This window comes from Candoia aspera, chromosome 1, assembly GCF_035149785.1.
Source record: "Candoia aspera isolate rCanAsp1 chromosome 1, rCanAsp1.hap2, whole genome shotgun sequence".
NCBI classification, from domain to species: domain Eukaryota; kingdom Metazoa; phylum Chordata; class Lepidosauria; order Squamata; family Boidae; genus Candoia; species Candoia aspera.
Genome location: NC_086153.1, coordinates 25,001,646 through 25,022,044, shown reverse-complemented (window position 1 = coordinate 25,022,044; position 20,399 = coordinate 25,001,646). Strand labels below are relative to the sequence as shown.

General features: G+C 40.4%; 2 protein-coding genes across 2 annotated transcripts in view; one reads left to right on the top strand and one right to left on the bottom strand.

Annotated features, from left to right (window-relative positions):
* Window positions 1-3,949, top strand: part of INTS9 (integrator complex subunit 9) — a 64,185-nt gene extending 60,236 nt beyond the window's left edge. The window contains exons 15-17 of the mRNA XM_063300755.1: window positions 1,395-1,493; window positions 2,421-2,558; window positions 3,274-3,949. Coding sequence (XP_063156825.1) covers window positions 1,395-1,493; window positions 2,421-2,558; window positions 3,274-3,450 — 414 coding nt within the window. The 3' untranslated portion in view covers window positions 3,451-3,949. The remainder of the gene's footprint in view (window positions 1-1,394; window positions 1,494-2,420; window positions 2,559-3,273) is intronic.
* Window positions 3,950-9,681: 5,732 nt separating this feature from the next.
* Window positions 9,682-20,399, bottom strand: part of EXTL3 (exostosin like glycosyltransferase 3) — a 167,308-nt gene continuing 156,590 nt past the window's right edge. Inside the window, exons 4-6 of the mRNA XM_063300780.1 lie at window positions 19,044-19,188; window positions 15,145-15,273; window positions 9,682-13,674 (exon numbers count right to left, since the gene is read on the bottom strand). Coding sequence (XP_063156850.1) covers window positions 13,465-13,674; window positions 15,145-15,273; window positions 19,044-19,188 — 484 coding nt within the window. The 3' untranslated portion in view covers window positions 9,682-13,464. The remainder of the gene's footprint in view (window positions 13,675-15,144; window positions 15,274-19,043; window positions 19,189-20,399) is intronic.

Genomic DNA, 20,399 nt, shown 5'->3' with positions numbered 1-20,399 from the left:
GAAAGGTGTTGTCTCAATTCAACAACTTTGTCCCCATTTTGGCCAACCGTCTTTTGTTGGGAAATCCACAAATGGAGTGTGAAAGCAGCAACCATCTCTCTAGCAAAGGGTATTTCATAGAATCATGAGTTGGAAGGGATCTTGGAGGTCTTCCAATCCAACTTCCTCCCCAAGGCAGGAATCCTCAAATCATCCCAGGCCAATATTGTCTGGCCTTTGTTTGAAAACCTCCAGTGATAGAGCACCCACAACTCCTTAATAGCTCTTATAGTCAGGACATTCCTCTTTATTACACATTTGGATCTCTTTCTCTAAAGCCTCCACCCACTGGTTCTTGTCCTACCCTCGGGCACTATAGAAAATAAATCCCCCCCCCCCCGTGGCAGCCCTTCAAATATTGGAGGACTGCTATCAAGTCTCCTTTTAGTCTTCTCCAGGCTAAACATACTCAGTTCTTTTAACCCAGTTCATAGGATTTAGCCTCCAAGCCCCTCACCCTCATTGTTGACCTTCTCTGCACTCTTTCCAGATCCTCAGCATCCTTCTTGTATTGTGCCAACCAAAACCAGACACAATATTTTAGGGATAGTCTGACCAGCACAACATAGATTGGATCTCTACATTATAAATCTGTTGATGCAACCAGGATTTCCTTGGCTCTTTTGCAAGCTGCAGCACACTGCTGCCTCATGCTTAATCCGTTGTCTACCAGGACACCCAGATCCTTCTCACAAGTACTACTGCCAGGCCAGATACCACCTATCTTATACTTGTGTATCTGGTTTTTCTTACCAAAGTGCAGAACCTTAGATTTCTCACATTTGAACAACATTTTGTTGGATAGGGCCAAATATTCAAGATCCTTTTGAACCTTGAGTCTCTCTTCAGAGATGTTAACAATCCCACCCCCAGCTTTGTGTCATTTGCACATCTACTGAGCATCCCATTTTTCCCCTCATCTAAGTCATTTATAAAAACGTTGAAGAGCACTGGGCTCAGGACAGAATCCTGAGGTACCCCACTGAAGTATTTTCAGATAGATTGCCTCTGATCCTGGAGGTTAAATATATTAATAGGCTTCTGTATTATCTTATCCACCTATTGCAAGCTTGAAGACCTTCCATTAAGCTGCATGTCCTAGAATTCCCAATTAGGAAGACCGTATCACCATACCATGCATGATTTTAGAAACCTGATCCAATTGGCCATACTAACTGGGGAATGTTGGGAATTGTAACCCCAAACATCTGGAGGATACTATGCTGGGAAAGATAGCTGTATTGTATTAGTATTTGGTCATTTTCTTTCTAAACTACAAAGCCTGCAACGCTAGAGTTTTTCCTCCAACAAGAAAGATGCTCCAACTTTTTTTTTTAACCCTTCTTCTGCTTCAGCTTGCAGATTCACTGGTACCCACCGAGATGAAGCCAGGTATTTCTTTGGCGACTGTTAGTGCTGTTTTGCATACTAAAGACAACAAGCATGTGCTCCAGGTATGATGTGACTAGTGCTGGAGGAGGGCATGCATAGAAAAGTGGGGGATTCCATAGATTTGCCAGTGATCTAGACCTTGTATGCAGAGTCTCCTTTATCTAGAGCTTGACTCTTGGTGATTGATGTTCATCTTGCTTTTTCTAGAAAAGTAGGTTTTTCCCTTGAGAATTTGATGGCTTCCCAGTCTAGCCAACAGGCCTGGGATTCTTTCTGGGAATCTCCCAGCGAAACATGAGCAGGTCTGACCCTCCTTCCCTTTTTATTTTAGATCATCCAAGCAACTGCTTTAGCTACTATATTGCTATGAAACCTCTGTCTCCAGCTTATATGATAAACCTATTAACTTTTAACTATGTATACTTTATACTACTATCCTGCAAAAAGAAAAGAAGTCTGGGCAAAACTGATAGACAAAACAATATTTAAAAATAATGGTAGTGTATAATGAAGCAGTGGATTGCTCATATTCAATTAAAGCAAGTAAGTGACTGGATGCTACTTTGTAAGGGAGGTAGAAAGAAAGATAACAGAAATTAGAGAGAAAGGTATGTATGAAAGAAGAGAAGAACAACGCTGGCAACCATTCTGCAAATAAGCATTCAAAAGTTTAGTTGAAGTACCTCTAAGCAAGCAATTTACATCCTAGATCAGGGGTTGGCAGATCTGGCCCACTGCTTGTTTTTATATGGCCCATAAATATTTATGCCTTAAGACCTCTATAGGTTATACATGGTGGGCAATGCCATCTTGATTAAGTGGCTTGACCATCCATAAGAGCTTGGATCCCCGATGCTTGGTCTGTTGCATTGTTTGAAGAGTTGAGGGTATCCCTTCCCTGGACACTTGAGACATGCCGAACAGTAGAGTAGAACTTTAGCTACATGCTCTTACCTTCTTTTTCATCCCTAATCTTCTTTTGTTGGCAGCTCCCACCAAAACCTCCCCAGCCTCAGCCTGGCAAAAAGAGGAAGAGAGTAACGGATGATGTGCCAGAACTGAAGCCTATCAAACCTCTTCTGAGTGGCTCTATCCCTGTAGACCAGTTGGTACAGACACTGGAAAAGGTAATAAAGAGTACTGTGCTTTTGAGACACCTATAGCTAAAGCAAAATATGATAGATGAGCTAAGCATCTAATGCTAAGAAGCTGGTCCTGTGATCACCATTTATTTTGAAGCATTTATTGCACTATTCTCCTAAGAATTCCATCAGTGCCATGAAAGTCATGGTGATCCTTTCTGAAGCTCATTTCTAAAAGGGGGAGGCAATTCCAACTTGTTGGTTGCTTACCTTGTCCCACGTAATTGAACAGGAGCCATTGAGTATCAAGCCACACTGATCTGCATAGCATTACCCACGGTTCTGCTGTTTAAAAAAAAAAGTAGAACAGCCTTTCCCAACCTGGTGCCAACCCCATCCTCCAGATATATTGGACTGCAAATCCCAGCCCCTCCAGCCAGCCATAGGCTAACCTAAAAACCAAAGGTGTTGTTGGCTAAGACACTTGAAGGGTGCAAAATTGAGAAGGCTGCAGTAGAGCATGCCTGAATCTTGGACTGCAGCAATAGGACAAAGAGAAAGAAGAAATGTGGGGATTTGTCTATTTTTAATACATGTGTAAAGAAGTGTAATTTATATTCCTAAACTACATATGATACAAATATTGGACAATGCTACGTACATCTTCCGTCACATGAAACCAGGTATTTCTCAGATGAAGGGTTTTAAATAGCTCCTATTTTGAGCACTAATTGACTTTCCTTGTCCATGGTGGTTACAGCATGGCTTCAGTGACATCAAGGTGGAAGACACCCCAAAAGGGCATCTAGTGCTATTCCAGGATGTGGAAACTCTAATCCGCATTGAAGAAGATTCGACCCACATCATGTGTGAGAGTGACGAGTCACTGAGGGTGAAGCTGCAGGACCTGGTCCTCAAATTCCTGCAAAAGTTCTAGACTTTATTCTGCCAAAGTCACACTCCCTGCTCCCCTTAGCCCTCTGAGGAGGGAGAAGCATAAACCAAGGATTTTGGGTTACAAGGTGGGTGAGCAAGCTTGGAAATCATGTCTGCAGTTGCTCACCGTTGATTTGTGAGAGAACTCTAACAGGTGGGCTTTCTCTGTCCTGAGATGATGATGAAAAGAACCACTCTTTATATGAGCCAGAATAAGGAGACCTGATTAACTCTATCCAGATGCTTTGCTGTAACAACACCCCTTTGTCTATTAACTGCAGCATGAAGGATGCGATTTAGCTGATACTACAACTGCAGCTGAAACCAGAACAGTTGATGCGTTGCTTTTCCTGCCATCTGCCCTTTTTTTACTAAAATCAGGGTGTGTGTGTGTAAAATTTTAAAGATGTATTTAGTTTCAAGGTTTAATTTTCTTTATTGTTTTAAGCTTGTAATACTGAATTTGTTTAAAAATAAACTACAGACCTGCTTTGTTTTAACTGATGGCTCATTTTAAGTAAATGATAAACAGAATGCTAAGAAACTACTTCTTAGCATAAAGGTTATTCAGAAGCTGTATTGGGCTTTCACAGATTTAAAGTCCCAATACGGAAGTGGCATCAAAGCCAGAGCAAACATCCAATTCCCCCACCCCCACCTCAATTTTGAAAACGTACTTTCAATTTTTCCACTGTCTGTCAAAAAAATACAACTAAAACAAGAGAAGATGATTATCTATGAGATGTGGGAGCAAAGGAACTTTGCATGAGTTTACCCCTCCCCATGTGATTAGGAGTTGTGGGGAGAGCCTAGGAGGGGCTGCAAATCTGATGTTGCTCATGTGCTTGTTTCCATAGCCTGATGATGCTTATTTGATCAGTTGAGATTACTGAACATTTTTGTCTTATCCAGATTCAGAGATCAAGCCCTAAAAATGACCTCATGTCAAGCTCTTATGGCTCATGAATCATGAACATAAACTTGATTTTTATTCAAAAGTGCATTGGAACTTACGTGGTGGTGGTGAAGTCTTACCACTCTGCAGTGCCCTGCTTACAGTGGCATGTCTTTCTAAGTACACTCTCCTTTTCTGGCACAGCTGGTCATGCAGAAATACTACTGTTATGCAAGACTATTTGTAGTAGTGTACAACTTTCTCCTGTTGCCTTTTTTTTTCTTTTTTTCTTTTTGAGAAAAGGAAAAAAAAATAACCCCAACTCCTCTTGGGGATGGAGTTGTGAACTGCACTACTTCCTCTGTTCCTGGCCCAATCATGCAGGAAATGAGTATCTGGTTACCTACAATGAAAAGCTTATTTAGATGATAGAAGTAGAGCACTGGCTGCTGGGCAGTAACCCTGACTGAGAACCCACTGTCACAATTTGCTCCCAGGATAGCTGCTTAAGACCTGCTCATCTTTTCCATTCCTGAACAGAACCTACGTAATACATTTTCCTCTTCTTGCTTGCTTCTTGAAACAGCAAGCTTTGGCTTACCTATGCATACTACTAAAACTAGCACTAGTTTTATTATTGACCCCAATGAAGGCGGCTTGAGGAATCTTTCCCATCATTATCCACCCTCTCCAGGCTACAATACAGCCTTGGCACACTTTATGTCAAAGTACCGCAAGCCCCACAGAGACGGTAGACTGCCTGTGGCTGAGACATGACAACTGCTTTACAGAGCGTGAGAAGAAAAGCTATTATTGCTTATAACAGTTGGTGATGCAGGCTACGTGTCCATCCCATTTATGTTAAATTGAAATAACACAGATGCAAACAAATTGGAACAGCAAGGGGCCAGAAACCTCCCCTACAGAGAAACAATGCACAAAAGCCAATGTCTGAAATCAGGAACTTACTTCCCACTGGGGACTGCAGCAAGTCTGCAATTACTTAGTAAACGCAGTGGAGAATGAATAAACGGAGGCACAGAATGAAAAGGCTTCAGCACCAGCCCCCTTCCCCACCCCACCTGCCCTCTTACTGTATCTTGCAATTTTCCCCCCAAATTGTGCTCTGTGTTTAAAAAATATGTCCCATCACTGGGTGATTCCTTCAATTTTGGCAGATGAATGTCAGCACTCCCTGAAATTGGGGTGAGGACTTTTCCCCCAGTTCCATTTGAGCTGTAAGTTTCTCATCTTTGGATAGAAGGGCATTGTTTTAACTTTGTTTTAGTTGTGATCATCAACCAAAACAGAAAAGATGAAAGTAGCATTTGATAGGCAGGACTACAAGGATCCCAGGATTTTACTCAGTGGCCAGAAAAGGACAGAAAATACACATCTGTTTGGCAGACAATCAGAGTTTTCTGTTTGAAAACAAAAAAAACTTCTAACCCTTATGAGTGCAAATTGGGGCGGGAGGGCTGTTATGCCTGATATCATAGGGATTCTGAAATAAGACACCTAACATTTGGACATGGAATTGGTTGCCCAGCTCCTGTTCCTGATAAATACCAGCACAAGGAAAAAGTATAAAAATGTATGTGTGTGTGTGTGTGTGTGTGTGTGTAGATACAGGCAGATGTTTTTGTTTATTCGTTTAGTCGCTTGGGAAGAATTTGACTTATATGGTGTATAAAGAACATAGATTTCTGCCACAGCAAGACACCAGGTTGGATATCCAGCTTCAAAAAGTAACAACAAACCAAAATATTTTAAAATGTAAGATACAGGATTTAATTCGAAATTGGGAAGCCTTGTTGATAAACATTTACAGAATGCAGTTTTTCATTACAGGAGTTTAAGGCTCTGTGTCATGGAAAATGTGACCATGCATTTCTGCAGTCAGTCAGAGATTTGACTAGATATCATTAGGTGCTCTAATACCTGCCTGACAGTTAATAAAGTGCTTTGAACATCTGAAATTGCCATCTCTCTCTCATGTAGCATTCCTGTTCCTGAATCCTTAACTGTGAAGCCTCTCCTATGTCTTGTTCTTACAAACAATTTAATCTAATATCCTTATACTTAAATGTCACAGCAGTTGGCAGCATTGAGGTTAACTTTTTCTGGGTTTGGAAGCTGGTTTGTACTTGGATGGGAGACTGAAAAGCATTCTAGCAGGAAAACCTGGCAGGAATTTATTTATTGGATTTATATCCCACCTTTTGTACAGGAGCTCAAGGCAGCATTCATAGTGCTCCCTCCTAATTGTCCCCACAACAGCAACCTTGGGAGGTAGGTTGGGCTGAGCTTTTGAGAGTTCAAGGCTCATTTGTTTTCCTTGCCAGAGTGTACCTCTTATGGTTTTTATCATATAGGCAAATAGTGACATTTAATTCTATGTGGGAATGTAAAGCATTACACCCCCTTATCATGCTTGGTAGAGAAGATGAAACTTGCTTTTAACAAGACAAAGTGTGGCCCATCGTTCTCTGCATGTCCCCTAGGAGACAAGGATCTCAGGACCGCATCTCAGGACCCTGGTCCATTGTAATGCCAGTATCTGGCTGTGTTGAGACAATGCAATTATTGGGTTCTTGGTGTTCTCTGAGCTTGGTTTTTTCCTGCAATAACCTCAAACAATAACCTAATCAAGGAAGAAAGCATACCCCAATCAAGACTGTCAAGGCAAGCTAAGATATATAAACAATCAGCAAACTTCACTCCCCCATGCCCTGATGATGTTACTTAGTCTGGTAACAAAACATCTGCAGGAAAACAACCAAGCTCAGAGAAGATCAAGAACTCATCTGTTCAACCTTGAGCTACATATATTCTCTACTATTGGAGCAATGCAATTAACCTGGTTACTGAATTAACTCTCTGAATTTACCCAATGTTTCTGAATGTAAGAGACATTAAAACTGATTTAATACTGTACAGTTAATCTGGGTATGATAGCAGGTGGTGTGTTTTGAAAAAGCTAAACAAGATCAGAGCTAGTTAATACTTGGACTGGAGATCACCAGGAAAACCCAGGGTTGTAGGCTAGGCTGGGGAGTTTTTAAAAAATCCCCCAAAGTGCCCACAGAAAACACTTCCAGATTGTTGCTACAAAATTGTATGGATGTGTCCATGTAATAACCAGGAGTCAAATTTGATTGGCAAATGCCTTTATAGTTAACAGACGCAAACACTACCCACCAGATAGGAGACTGATTTAGACCAAAAGCTAGTCCTATTATCAGAATAAGTGCTGATTAAGGTCACAAGACCCTGCTATCTATATGGAAATCAGGACTGGCTATCTTACAGCCTAGATCTGCGGTCTCCCTGATCCTGCATTTCAAGATATGAAGGTATGGTTAGAAGAGTTCACTCACCCATCTACTCCTTTCTGGCAATCTAGGAAGGATAAACCAACTAGAGTCACAAGTTTACACTGATAGGAATCAAATGCTTTCTTTAAGAAACAGTTCAAGCCATCTGGAGGAGGAGGAAGGGGCTGACAAGATCCACTGAAAAGCAGGGTAAGTGACCTTACACTCAGACCTAACTTTTTAAATGTAATAAATAATGTTAACACTGAAATCTCCAATAATAATAATGCTCATGAAAGCCAATAGGACCAGGGACACTTCTCTTTGTACCTCCTAGGCTCCTTGCCCCGTGTGAAATTTATGTTCATGTATAAACAAACACTGTAAAAACTAGAAGCTGGAATGCTGCAGAGCAGAGTCCAAGATGATTCCAAGACTATTAAAAAAAACAAACCATGAATGCCTCTAGCATTCAAACAGAACCCATACGTTTTCTTAAAAAAAAAAAATTAAATGGGCAGGAGTGATGGCGGCCCAGTGCTTTGTCTGGAAGTGAATTAATTTTCCCAGGAGGAAAGAGAAGGTAAGCTCTCATAAGGAGTATCCTGGAGGAAGGCTGGAAGGAATGGTAGGGAACATTATTGTCCATTAATGTTTTGTGACTAGTTTGATCTATTGCAACTGTTTTGTGAATGGGGAAGTCCTTCCTTCACATCAGCCAGTTTGAAAGAGGGTCCACAATATGCTTTCAAAATTCCAAATGTGCTCGGGGCTCCAAAAAGTTGGAGATCCCTGCTATAACACAATCTACAGCCAGAGGGAGGGAGAGAGGAAGGGAAGGAAGGAAGGAAGGACATTATAGCTGAAATAGTCACTATTCAAGTGAGCTGGAAGAGAAGGTCAATCCAGCATGAACAGCATGAATATGCTTGCATATCATTCATCACTTCTTTCTGACCTGCAGGAACTTTCTTATTTCCTTCCACTCCCAATCTCTTGTCTGGTCTTTTTAGATTCCAAGCCAGAGGGCAAGATGTGCGTCTTTTTAATATTGATGTGAGCCATTTTAGGATACAAGATTTGTCTAAAAACAGGGATAAAAATGCAGTAAAGAAATCCATAAATGCCTTAAATGAAGGCTTCTAAAGTTAAGTTCTCAGAGCCCAACCATCTTCCAAAGTTCAGCTTCAGGTCTTTAGAGATTATGTTGAAATAATTTTTTAAAAAATTCACGAATTGCTAGTCATGAGAGATTCTGTTGCTTGGGTGGGCACTGCTTTCTCCTAGCCACTGCTTAGCTCTGTAACCTCTTTAGATGTTGCCATCAGGTGGAGAGCTCCTTGCATCCCAAGGCAGCAAGCCTGAAAAGATCTCTCCTAAGGGACCATTTGTTCCTCCTCTCCCCTCAGCTTCATCACAGTTTCCAGGACAAAGTTACAGCCTGTAGTCTTCCAATGTGTGAGCTCTAGGTCCTTCTCTGAAGATGGCTCTTCCAGATGGAACATGACAGTGGTGTTGTATCTAAATCATTAAAGCCCTTGGCCAAAGCGTATCTTTTTAGTTGTTCCCTTGGGTATTTTATTAACAGCTGAATCAAAACAATTTTTTCTGAATTCTATCTATAGAATATATGCCTTTACAACCTCATACCTGTGAATTGCATTTGATCTATTGCATATAGATTTCTAAAAGCTCCGTATCCTTATTACCTGCACAGGATTATTTTTTGCAAAGTCCCACTAGCTCTATTTCTGACAATAACCAACTGCTGAGATATGGGTAAAACAGAGGGTTCTATCCTCTTAGGAATACTTCTGCCAATACTGTGAACCCTGGAAACACATTGGAGGCAACTGAATGATTGAAGCGCTAGATATTGAACCCTGTTTCCCCTCCTCCCACTTGAGAGTAGAAGGGCTTTTGCATGTAGGTCTACAACTGCCAACATGCATACAGCTGCAAGTTCGATGGACCAAAAGTCCGAATCCAAGACAGGTTGTCATCCTCCTTCCTAAAATATAAAATTATATTTTATTTTTTATATCTGTGCATTTCCACAAATAGCATTATCACTAACACCACAGCCAACATCACCATTGTAATAGTAATAATAAAAGAATTGCACAAACCAAGCAAATGCAATGTAAGACATTCAATGGCTCAGGGGTGTTTTTAATTAATTTTCAATTCAGCACCATGGCCAGTTCTGTGCCAGAGAGGTTAGCTGTTGACACTCAAGCACCTAGGGCCACTCCTCTTTAGTCTGCATGGCCTTCCATGCTTGCCCTCATCATCTTTCACTGCAGGTGGCTGGCAATCAGACACATTCAAGGTAAACTCTGAGTTTATTTTATTCTTTTACAAAATTCAGCATATGAGTATTGTGCTCAAGGTTTTAGACCCCTCCCACCCACTTTTTATTTTTTTCAAACCACTATTTAAAATTTGATGCTCACTGAGCTTTTGAACAGATCCCCTGTGGCAGAGTTGGAAGAAAGGAAGGAAGGAAGGGCCATTTACAGTGGTTGGCATTCCAGAATGCTATGAAACAAGAAGTTCTCCCTCTCTCTAGTCATCCTGTTGTCTCATCTTCTCAAAGGAAAGGAAAGGAAAGCCACCATTTTGACAAAAAAGCATACAGACTACAGCAGACTATCAGGTGGAAAGTTCTTATCATGCATGGTCAAGGCATGGTGAAATTTGCTGGTTTACTTAAAGGCCTGATAAAAGGGCAATTCCTATGATTGCTTCTTTCCTTTCTTATTATTTTCACTGGAAGAACGTTACGTTAAAAGCCATGGGATGACCAGACTTCAATAAGCAATAGGTTCATTCTCCCAGCAGATCAAGCATGAAATAGAGAAACCAGTAGAGTAAGATTCAATCTAAGCCTTTTAACATTCTAAGCCTTTTCATATTCATGTTTGGGATGTTATTTAAAGTGATAATCCATCACCAGTAGATACTTAAAATATCCAAAAGAGCGTGTGTGTGTGTGTGTATTTTAAAAAAGAACAGATGCCACTTGCCTATATATTTGAAGTATATGATGGTGGTCATCTGGGAGACAGAGGTTTGGGAGCATCACAGCTCACAACGGAAGATGAGGTCAGCCCTACTTATTGAGGGGACAACTTGGATTAACTGCAAACTATAGCACAAAGGCAGAAGGACTCCTATTGCAGCGTAAACACTCTTAAGCTTAAGAAAAAAACAAACGAACAACCGCAACTCAAAACTGATGCCTTGAAAGAATTGGGTAAGCATTGCCCAGCCTGGAAGATCAGATGAGTCACATATTTACCAGGAGACCATTTCTGGACAAGTAGCAAGAGTCAGAATAAGACAATACCATCAACTTCTTTTAACAGGAAGGCTTCAGTTTAAACTGAGTATACCAAAAAATGGCCTGTATACTCTTACATTTGTATGAGCATGCAAACCTAAAATGTATGAAAGAGAGGTCACCACAGGACAATCAAACTCAGCTTAAACCAAGCATGACTGATGAAATATTTCCTTTTGCCTTTTCTTCAGTGGCCATACAGCTACCTATGAATGCAGCAGCATCACTAAATAACAACTGCGATCTAAATGTGGGGCAAGGGCCACATAAGGAGTACCCACTTCAGTGGGGAATGATTAGCACTATGAAGACGTGATTCTGTTACTATATCAAGGACAGATCTGTGTTGTACTCATGCAAAAGAGAGAGTATATAATTAATTAGGATTGGCCATTCCTTAAGACTATTATAGGACTGATAACTGTGAGCATTTGTAATTTAGAGTAAATGTTAAAAGGGGAAACGAGGAGGTGGTTAGTTAACATTGCCCAGATATGATAACATTCAACACAGCTAAGCTACAAATAAGCAGGGCAACTCTATGAAAGCTGTGGCATCACTGAAAGGTCCATGGTGGAGAGGCACATGGAAATTATATTCCCTCACAAGAATCTGTTACAGGGGTGCCAACTTTTTTTAGCTGCTATAGGAGTATGGTAATTTATTATTATCTTTCCACGAATAAAAAGGAAAAGCTGAAGTGAAGACTCAAATAGGGTTAGGGATTAGAAATGACAGCAGTTATCACACCCCACTGGTGGCCTAGCTTGTGAAAGGGTGTACTGGAATGGATGTCTTTGAAAATTAGCATCTTTGGGGATCAAAAGTCTAGGCAGAAAAAAGTGTAATAAAAAGGTGGCAAGAAATGGCAGTTTACACATAGGTCGAGACACACGCACACACACGCACACACACTTTGCCAACAAGAAGTCTCCAGGATGTTTTGACAACAGTTAGGAATGTAGTGAAAGTGACAAAGGGAGTTGATGAGGTAAGGGGCTAAGAAACCAGGCTACAGAGACCTGTTGAGTTCATGCCTATGTCTGCAGAACTGATCACAGATTCCCACAGGTAGGAATCAGTATAAACTCCATTAGCAAGCCAAAACCATCTTTTTTGTCTTGAACACAACAGGCCCTGAGACCAGACAGAAGGAAGGCAAGGGGAAGGATATATCTGCACATGCAGTAGATGTAGAATTATGGCAGGTTCACTACTGTAGGAGGCCTCATCCAAAGGACATTAACAAACATACCACGCTTTTCTATATTCCAGATCAGCCTCCTTGCAAACACATTTGCTTCTTTTAACATACTGTTCTGTTGGCACTGCTCTCACAAGCAATGTAGTTCTCCATATTTTGTGGCTGTATTCACATGACACACTGAAATACAAACTAGCAATCAACCCCAGTTTAGCTTCCCATGTTGTCCAAACTCAGCCTGTGCAGTTAGTCTGTGTTTCAGTATGTCACACAAACCCAGAAAATTGGGTCAACTGAATAAATCATGGTCCAGTTAACCATGAGTAAGCTTGGCATGAAAACAGAGTCAATAAATAATCTGTCAGTCAAGACCTCTGATCTGAATCAAAGCTTCCAAGGCCAGGGGGACAAAAGAACAGAGCTCTGTTAATGGCAGAGAAAGCAGCATCAGATCTGGGAGGGAAAGGTGGAAAGGGGGCTCCAGCTATCTCTCCTCTGAGGTGGCGGCAGTAGCAGCAGCAGCAGCAGCAGTGTGCCATTGGGAACACAGACAGATTGGGAAGTCACCCTGATATTGTGCGATAATCCACCAGCAGGCCCGCAGGACAGGCAGCGTTCTGAAAGGACCTTGCTTTACATGGGGTCAGTGAGAGGGAAAAGAAGGGAAAAGCTTGACAGCAGCAATTAGTTCCTTGGAGCTACCAAGGGAAACAGTTGAGATCTGGGATTTTTGTTGGAGGGAATTCATAATTTCCTCTGTGAAATCCCAAGCAGATCTGAAGCACAGTGGACCAGACAGCAAGCAGTAAGACGCCTCTGGTGGCCAAATCCAACTTTCCCAACTGCTTTACTTGATCACCGAGGATTACAGGAATTTCTTCGGTCTCTGCATCCCTCCAAGCAACATTAGGGCTGGGAACAAAAGAAAATCAAATAATCCCTCCCTCCCCCCTCCCAAAAAGCCTTAAAAGGCATATCTAAAACACTTCCATTTTAAATAATAACTAATATTTTTAAAACCCCAGTTATGCCCTTGGCGAAACCACTTACTGGGGATCTAAAGAAAGTCTTTTATTTTTTCTGAATAAGTGACACACAGCTGTCTCTTTCAATGGAGCCCTGTGCCATACAGTTCTGATGGGGCTTTGTCCCAGTTTAAACAGAAAGGGGCATCTGTCCCAGGGAAGGGGGTTCGTTGACCTTTCTGCCTTATCCATAGGCCAGTTCCAGACATCCATAGCCGCATCTTCGGTTTAGATGAATTTGAAACATTTAGTCTTGTCGTGTGGTAACCGGGTCTTGAAGAGGACCGAGTCAACACGGAACTGGGTATACAACAAGGGCATGTAGCCATAGACTTTGACAAAGAAGTTGATGCATTTGTGCCTCTCGTGGAAATGGGAGTCATCGTGAGAGAGCGCCTGAGGACAGCCAGGGCAACGGAAAGTCCACCGGGAAGTCACCTGGACACAAGAGAGCAGGAAAGATGATCAGCCAGAGGAAGGGAGGGGAGAAGTCTCTTGATGAGGCAGTGGAGCACACCAAGCAGCAGTTAATAAGATGATTCATGGTCTCAAAAGTCAGTGGTGAGACAAATGAGCTCAAGTAGTTCTATAGCTATAATACATCCAGTTCTGACGCTGTCTTCCTATTCTATCTTTCTGATATTTCTTTCACTGCTGGAAGTCCTGAAATGGTTGGGCATAAAGGCCAATCAAGGCTTATGATGTCTGCTCAGTATATTCAAATGTTAAATGTCTTGAAAGAGAAATGTGGCTCCTGTTTCCCAGGTTGTGACAAGTTCCCTTCTCAATTGACAGCCTTTACCTCTAAATAATAAGGGATCAACTGTTCGGGAAGAAAAGGACTCATCCATTCCTCTGTTTCTTATTCTGAGCAGTTCACATGGAGCTTTATATTTGAGGTAAATATGACACAAACCTGGGGGAAAAGAACTATAGGAAAAGAGAAGTAAAAACAGCAGAGGATTCAGCAAGACAAGGCTCTAAAAAGCACTAACATGTTCTCTTAAAAAGCTGATGGACTAAAAAACTAGAACACCTTTTCACTTTATCTTCGTTCACTTTTTGAAAGCTCAGTTCTGAGTGGCTTCCCTATCCATGAAGCATCTGATGTCTGATGTCAGGGCTGCTGCAGGATTAGGCCCTCTAAGAAAGACAGCAGTGGTGGGAAGAGAAATGCAAAGAGGAGAAGTGCACAAAGGAGAGAGACCTTCCTGCATATCAAGGGTTGGGGGAGAGTCTAAAGTCTGCAGCTGTTGGTTCCTCATAGCTAAACACAAAAGACACAAAATGTGAATAGTTATGTGGAGATTGCCCTACTTTCCCAACACATGCCTTCTTCTTTTGGATCCTGGACAGCACTAAGAGAAAAATAAAAATTAATCCACATTTCCACAATGCAACTGTATTGACTTGCAGTGTTCACCCCCCTGCCCCCAAATGGTATGTTATACTACACCATCCCAATTTTACAACTACCACAGCTGGGCAGATGTAATCTCACAAATTTTGGACACCAGACTGACAAAGGATGATTTAATGATTCAGAATCTTTACTGAATACAGCTTTCCTTAAGTTATGGTTGGAGCAGAGGGGAAAGTTTCAAGAAATGGGAAAGTCATTAAATATTGGGTTTTATTGTACAGACCCTTATCTTCCAGTCATGAGTCTGGCCTTCTCTAGGCCACATTGCATTAAGTACAACAGGAACTTAAAGGGATACAGAAAAGAAAATGAAATATATATATATATTCCAATCTGCTGACTGGAAATTAAACAAATCAATTAATTACACGTTACTATTCCCCATGAAAACATATTCAGAGCCCCAGCTGCATCCATCACTGACAAAGGTAAGGGATGTGTTCTTGAAGAAAACTAACTTTCCCAGTATTTCAGTAGGCACTGACCTTGATTGGTGGTTTCCTAGTGATATGAGAAACCAGGAAGTTCATGGCAATATCCTCACAGTTGATATATTCATCTACCATGTCACGGATGGCCTGTGGCATCACATAAGAATACAGGTAGGCGTAGTACTACAAGCAAAAATGAAAATAAGCATGCATTAAAGGAGGGCCAGAATTATGGAAATGTTGTTGAAGAAAAAGAAGCAAAATCTTTTATCAGATTTAAGATAATCATACTAACTTTATCCTTTAACCCAGACACATACATAAATAAAGTTTCCATGACAGCTAACAAATGTGCTCCATAACAGTCAAAGGGACATCACCACCACAGATGGAAATTTCAATTTGTTGTTACCTCCAGATATAACTTCTCACTGGGACAAAAGAACTAGAATGAGTCTGGGTATAAGGCAAGGATAGGCAACTTGGTGTCCTCCAGGTGTTCTGCAGTTCCATACTCATAAGCTCCAGCCAACACGGCTAATATCAAGGAATCATGAACACTGCAGTTCAAAATAACAGGAGAGGCAAATGCATCCCTAAGCCTGCTTTAAGTTATTTCCAAGCAAGGACAGGAAAAACAGGATTAACTCTAGTCCCTCCTGCACTCTGTATCTTCAGACAGACTTAACTCTTGTCATGTGAACTATTTTCACTAAAAAGGACTGCTTTTAATTATTAGAGAAGACAGTTCAAGTACATGATTTAATGATTTTGGGTTTTTTTATAAGAATTTTATTAAGTTTCAAGCAAAGATAAAAGCTACATAAAAACAAAAACCTACAAAGAAAAAACTAAAGTGTCAAAACACAAGATAAAATTTTTCAAAATTACAAAAGAGGTGACTTCTGACTTTTAACAGCAAGGATATACAACAATTTTCCATAATCAATCCCTCACTCTAAATTAAACCAAAATCACATTATTTCTATAAATCATTCCATTGGCACGTTATAAAAATCACTAAATACAGCTGCTCCCTCCCCTTATATTAAAAGAATATCTATCTATCTATCTATCTATCTATCTATCTATCTATCTATCTATCTATCTATCTATCTATCTATCTATCTATATCTCCTAATCAACTCCCCCCCAAGATAACATTTACTTATTTCCTTCCTATTACTATTCTATATATTCCTGTCTACTATAGTAAAGATCAAACTAAAAAACATATAAATTGTCTGCCATTGTATTTGATAATACAACAATTTTAATAATCTTAATCATATTAAACCCACAACCAGAGATTTATTATTTTATACCTTAATAATCTTAATCCAAATCATTATAGATAAATAAAATCAGCCAAACCCGAAAAGCAATCCAGATACATATTCTTAAACCCTTATCCCACTTCAAAATAAACTAGAGCATTTATATATCCCCACAATGTGCATAGAGCTTTTTTCTTTAAAAAAATCGAACAGCCCAACTGCCCCCTCAAAAACTCCGACTTCTCTCCAGGAGACCTTGCATACCCAATAACCCCTTCTTTTCCATGGCATTCCATCAGAAGATCAATTTCATTTATGGCTTGCAAGTCGATCTCTCCCTTTAATTTCTTCAACTCGACTATCCGATCTTCATCCAGCATTTCAACAGAAATCCCGTTCTCACTCTTAGAAGAGACATTTCTGTCACTGTTAAATTCCTCAGTTTCACCCACAACATCCCCAAGCAGATGACACATTTTAGACCTCATATTTTCCACAATTGTCCTTACTCATGACAACAATGTCCTGAATGCCTTGCATAAAAACTTGGTAGGAATCAGAAAGAATCTGTTTAAAATCTTGTTGGAAGTCAAAGAAAGTCTGTTTAAAATCCTCCATGTCTCATGCAGTAGATTATGGCGTCCCCTAGGAGCTTAACTGGTGAAAATTGAAGATATGAAAGAATTCCCAAATGTGTTTACATAAGCGAAAGTGAGATATGCAGACAGTTCCCCAGGGAAAGTAGAAGCAGAAAACTGAAAGTTCAAACCAGCCGATTCAACGTGTAAGAAAATGCTAGTATCTTCAAATTTAGTACAAAAATAATAACAGGGAAACAATTATTTACTCTCAATCCTCCTTAATATTTGGATGGAAAACAAAGTCCAAAACTTAAAAAGAATTTTTAAAAAAAGATCCCAAAAATAATGATAAGCACCAAGAGAACCTGCTTCTCCTTGCTGCAAGTCTCTCTTAGGGTATGTGTACTTAAAAGAAATATAAATTAGGTGATTCAGAAATGGGGTGGCCAGTCTTAGTGTCCCTTAAAGGCTACAGCGTGGTTTGGAAATGGTGACATCCCTGCCTCCCAGCTAGCTCTTACCAGTTGAACATGAACGTTGTTTGCAATCTTCTGGCTGCAAGCAGCCGTCTGGAGGACAGATGGGGTGATTCCAGGTGTTTTCCTATTTCTGGAAAAACACTCCTGGGCTTCAGGAAAAACCTGCCTGAGCCTGAAAAAAATGCTGCGTTGTCAGTTCTGCCCTCTGAGCCGGCTAGCACAGCTGTTCAGTCTGCCATGTCCACACTGGAAGTCCATGATTTAATGATTTTATGACAAAGAAAGATGATACCATTTTAAACAATGTGCCATTGACTAGATAAAATATGAAATGGCTATAGTTAAAAAACAAAACTTAGAGCCCAAGGAAGTTGGAGTGATCAAGAGTCCTAATTTTTGTAAAAAAGGGAGACTATCTTAGCCCAGTTCCTGCAAAATTGGGAATTGAACTCTACTGTTAACCAAAATAGTAAGCTGCAGTGCCACAATTAAACATGGAGGAAAAGGAGAGTTTGAGTGTTTTTTGGGTCTGTACTTGATGTTTGCTATGTGGCCAATGTCTGTGAAAATATCTCTTTGTCAGTTCTGGGCAAATCCATTGAAAAGAGGTGCTTCAGAACATATACACAGGAGCATATACAAAGCATTTCTCTAAATATCATTAAAGCAGCTGCATCATTTTCCAGACTCATGTGACTGCTATGTAAGCTGCTTGTGGCTGGGCGTGCATAGCTACTTGTATCATTTCAAACTATCCCACTCCATCAAGAGGCAGGTTGGAAAAGGCAGCCCAGAAATAAAGGAGAGACTCCTCTTTGATTTTCCATCATTAGCCTGTTGTAGCTGGGTGGAAGAAACATGTTTCCCCAGGTATACACACCTAATAGACAAATCTACTACCTTGATGGGGGGAAAAGAGAGAAGGCTGCAGTCCAAACAATTCTACTGCTGGAGGATCAGAACACCACAGCTAAAAGTGAAACTCCTCAAAATTGTATGGGGTTGGAAACATTTAAATTTCTCAGCTCTGGAACACAATTTATGAACAGCACAAAAGGAAAGGCTATGTTTATTCACAGAAATGCAAAATTCAATGAAAATTGCAAAGTGCTAGAGAGAGAAAGAAAGATATTAAGACCAAGTTTCAAAAGAGAATGTAATGCTCCTAGGAGAAGTTGCTTCAGAGATTCAATAGGCACTTTGTGACTCAAATTCAATAATCCCAATGAGCAAACAACTCTATGCAATCTGAACGTAGGTTTTCAACCATTTTTCAGGAAACAGCAACACACAAATTACTGGTAGCTATCCTCCTTCACTTCTAACACATAATACAACAAAGCCAAGCAGTCAGACTTGCACAGCAACACATAGTACCCCAAAATGCTGGAACTGCACTTGCTACGCTCAATCTTCCAGAGTTATCACCTCCTGAGATAGTGAAATCAATCTGTGGCCAGGAGCATTTCAATTTCCAGACTGCACTTGCTTTGGAAAACTGAGGAAAGAGCTCAAATTCTCTGCAATCAGTATTCTTGCAGTGTTCCTCATTATAACAAGAATTTGACCTAAGCCATTCTGAGAAACATAGTTCTCTCATACTACTTGCCCCTTACTTTGTGGAAAAAAGCAGCACCCGTCAACACCATGGACAGTTCACAGGAGTAATTGGAGTTGTAGAGCCAGGACTGGTGTGGGATGTCCCATGCATGGTACCGGCCAGGGAATCCTACAATGCGGTCCCTAGCTTCTCTCCAGACCCTGCAGATACAAACAAAATAACTTAAGCAGGCAGAGAAGAACTGGAGCATGTTAGAAAGACAAGAAACAGAGAGAAATGCCCAGATCACACAATGACTACTATTATTGAGTTATCTACATCACACATTTAGATTTTAAACTTTAGTTTAAATGGTTTCCCCCACCCCATTTCTAGAACGGGGGTGAATGGGCCTCCACTTCAGATTATTTAAATAATGCTCTCAGCCTTTTTTGTGAGAGTCAAGTGACTATCTTTTTCACTGCTTGATCTTGGGCACACATACAATCAAAATCCCAATTATTTATTTTGGCAGTGAAACCTGAGACCATCTTCTATTAGGGCTATATTCAGACATTCAGACACTAGGACAGCATAAAGCCTTTGAAAGAGGAACTTCACAATGCTAGGAATGCATATAAAGAACCTCTTTTCAAATCATTAAAACACCTACATCATTTGCAATGAAATTTCTCCAGCCTACTTCTGAAGCAGTTGTCCAAGCTTTGCAACCAATTTGGTTGCTTTTAACAATTTGAAAAGAGCTGCCTTTCTTGCACAGTTTTTATCCAAAAATCCTGCCTTCCTCTTGCTGCTCTATCTTCCAAAATTGGCTTATTTTCTTCTCTGTGATATTCCCATGGCTCTTTATGTCCTGCCAGCAAACAACAGTCTCTTTTAATAGTAGTATAAATAGCAATTTGTTACTAAAAATGAAGTATGCTAAAAATGAGTGTCTCCATATGGTGGGAATTAAGAACAAACAGAGAGAAATGAGATCACACAGCTGATCTTCCAGAAAATATCCTTCTGTAAGATTGGGAAAGAATATTTTCACTTGTGAAGGAGGGGAGGGGAGATAGTCAAGCCTGTAAAATAATGGTTCTTGTTCTTCTGCTTTAAAAATACTATAGACAGACACACATGCACACCCCTCTATTACTGAGAGGAGGAGAAAATAATAATAATAATAATAATAATAATAATAATAATAGATACACATGAAAAACATAGTTATAATGGTAAACATGAAAGAAAGTTATACATTGGCTTCAAAACTCTATCATTCCCTGCCAGCATAGAAATGGCCAAAGCAAGTAAGGAGAACAGGAACTGTAATCTACCATGTGTGCAAAGCTTGATGGAAACAGACAATTAGTTCAGACTGGATATGAACGGCTGCTGATTAAAAATTATCATCCTCCAGATTTCA